The sequence below is a fragment of the Arachis duranensis genome, chromosome 9, assembly GCF_000817695.3.
Source record: "Arachis duranensis cultivar V14167 chromosome 9, aradu.V14167.gnm2.J7QH, whole genome shotgun sequence".
Lineage (NCBI taxonomy): Eukaryota > Viridiplantae > Streptophyta > Magnoliopsida > Fabales > Fabaceae > Arachis > Arachis duranensis.
In genome coordinates, this window is record NC_029780.3 from 53,227,116 (window position 1) to 53,230,015 (window position 2,900).

At 41.3% G+C, this 2,900-nt stretch overlaps 1 protein-coding gene across 1 annotated transcript in view; it reads left to right on the forward strand.

Moving 5' to 3' along the window:
• The first annotated feature begins 683 nt into the window (after positions 1-683).
• The window catches only part of LOC127741551 (uncharacterized), a 6,733-nt gene continuing 4,516 nt past the window's right edge, over positions 684-2,900 (forward strand). The window contains exon 1 of the mRNA XM_052254278.1: positions 684-1,737. Coding sequence (XP_052110238.1) covers positions 684-1,737 — 1,054 coding nt within the window. The remainder of the gene's footprint in view (positions 1,738-2,900) is intronic.

Genomic DNA, 2,900 nt, shown 5'->3' on the forward strand with positions numbered 1-2,900 from the left:
TTGCCATCCCTCTATATAAACCCCTTCACACAACCTTTCCGTACACACCCTGTATCTCCATTTTTTTTCACTTCTTTCTCTCGGCTATACATACTTCACGTACACCTTATATACTCACCTCTTCTCCTTTTTCTCAAAACACATTCCTTCAAGACTCATTCTACCTCAACCCAACCGAACTACATCTTCAACCCCTAACCTTTACTATTCAACTCCCACTCATGGCAGCATCAAGCTTCAAGAGGCGAAGAGGAAAGGAGCCAGTGGAGTAGCCCTCCTTCGACACCGGGAGATTCAAAACAGCCTTCCATGAGCTCGAGTTCGAGCGAATAAAGGACAAGAAGATACTGCCTGAATCAACCTTCCAGTTCGATAAAGATGAGTGTCCACAAATTCGGGAGAAGATTGAAAAGAGGAGTTGGGAAAAGCTCACTAACCCGGAAGCAAGAGCAAATGCAAACCTCATCAGAGAATTTTATGCAAATGTGGTTAGAGAAGACAAGACCACAGCCCCCATCTTCAAGAGTTATGTAAGAGGAATAGAGGTATATTTTAGCCCCAATGCAATCACTAGAGTTCTCCACTTGAAATCCCCACGTTTTGTTGAGCTTGGTTACCAAGAAAGAATAAATAAGGGCGCCGACAATGATGAATTAGAAGAGATCGTGGGTGACATATGTATTATGGGATCTAACTGGGAAAGGTATTCAGATAAGAGACCCCGGTTCATCAGGAGAGGAGACCTCATCCCGGAAGCCAAGGGTTGGTTTGAGCTTGTGAGACGATCTATCCTTCCAGCAGCAAACAATTCTGAGGTCAATATTACTCAAGCTACCATGGTACACTGCTTGATAAAGGGTGGAAGCATCAATGTGCACGAAATTATAGCTGAAGGAATCCAAGAATCAGCCGAGAAGAAGGATTCAGGTGCTAGACTTTGGTACCCCAGCACCATCCTTAGATTATGCATGAAAGCCAAGGTAGTCTTTGAGGACAGCAATCCAACTTGGATAGGTCTTGGGAGATCACTTACACTCCAACGCATAACCCATGTGACTCCAGCTCAACAGCAGAAAAGACCCCATCTAAGGAAGAGGACATCAGAAGAAGCACAAGAGGAAGAGCCTCTCCAAGGAGAACCCCAACCCACGGAATATCGTCAAGAAGGATATCATGACCCAACCAACATCAACTTGGGTCACATCCGAGGAGCCATTGATGATTTGTCAAGGATATACATGGAAGGACAAGAACAACAAATGCAACTTCAATCTCAGAGAATGGATCGGCAAAAGGAAATGCTAACAAATTGGATGAATCAACAAAAGGAATGGCAGAAACAGCTAATGGAACATCAACAAGAGCACTATTCCCAGCTTACTCAAGCCATCAACCAAGTGTCTGAAAGGCAAGAAAGCCAAGATAAATGCCTCCAGAAACTCAATCAACGCCAGATAAATCAGATGAAAGCATTCAACGAATTTAGTGTGCTAAATGAAAGAAGGCAACTGCATCGAGAAGAATTCAACATCAACACTCAGGCAAAGTTAAACTATGTGGTTGAGCATATGCATCACCTGCACCCTGACATCCCAAGCTATGAGACAGTTCGCAAGAACTTAACTGAACAAGAGGAAGGGAAGGTGAAACAGCAAAAGGAAGCATTAAAGAAGAAGATGGAGGATGCCGGTTTCTGGAAAAAGTTAATGGGGAAGCGCAAGGGGAATGGACACTCAAGTAATCAAGGAGAATCCCAAGGGAGCAGAAGAGAAGAGCAAGCCAACAAGTGAAAGGTGGTGAAGTTCCTTCTTAGTTTACCTTCTTTTCCAAAGCTTTAAATAAGGAAAATCATGTATGAAATAGAACATGCTTCCATGGTAGCTTAGGATTTTCAATTATGCATTTAAGTTTCATTGCTTAGGTTTATTTTATTGAGCCTAATGTCTTGAATGCTCACTTTCATGTTATTGAATGCTTAGGTTTATGTTATTGAATGCTTGTCTCTTTAAGTTAATCAAAAAACAAAATGTTATGGGAAGAACAAGAGTGGAGTCATTTTGTGAAATGCATTCTGAATGTTTGTGGTAGGATGATTAGTAAGCTAAGTTGGTTCACCAAGAAAGGAAAGAAAGCAACTATCCATCCTAAGTCCTATGTTTGAGACACATTCTTTGAGGCTGGATAAACAATAATATCCCAACAAGAAGAGAAAAAGAGTAATACAAGTGAAAATAAGAAAGAAAACACAATAAGAAACAATGCTAGGCACCAAGGGTTTCAAAATTGAGGCATGTGTCTGTGGTGTTTATGTACAAGGGATATACTTGGATGAATAAGCTCTTAGGGGTGCCTTATCACTTGGTAACTTGGATTAACTAATCCGGGATTATCAGCTGAAAGTCCACTATCAAGAGTAACCTTTGCTACAGAGCACTTAGTAACCCAAAGAGGTGCTGGACACCAAGGTCTTCCTCAAGCCTCTTTTCCCCATACATACACACCACAGGCATATGGTTTGTCATTTTTGTTTCTTGAGACCTTGGTGTCCAACACCTCTTTGGGTCACTAAGTGCTCTGTACCAAGGGTTACTCTAGATAGTGGACTTTCAGCTGATAATCCCGGATTAGTTAACCCAAGTTACCAAGTGATAAGTGATGCCAAGGCATCTAGGCCAGTTTCATTAACCTTTTCTTTACTGTTTTAGGGTAGTTTCATGCATTTTCCTAGTGAATAAGGCAAGTTTTGGGTGAAAACACACTTACACCTTCATTCAAGCAACTATTGTGAATTTTGCATGATTTCATGAGATTTTTGCCAGAATTGCATGAGAATTTGACGATGCATAATCTCATGACTTTGGCTAGAGCTTTGATGCACTTTAATTGCTTGATTTCAGGAC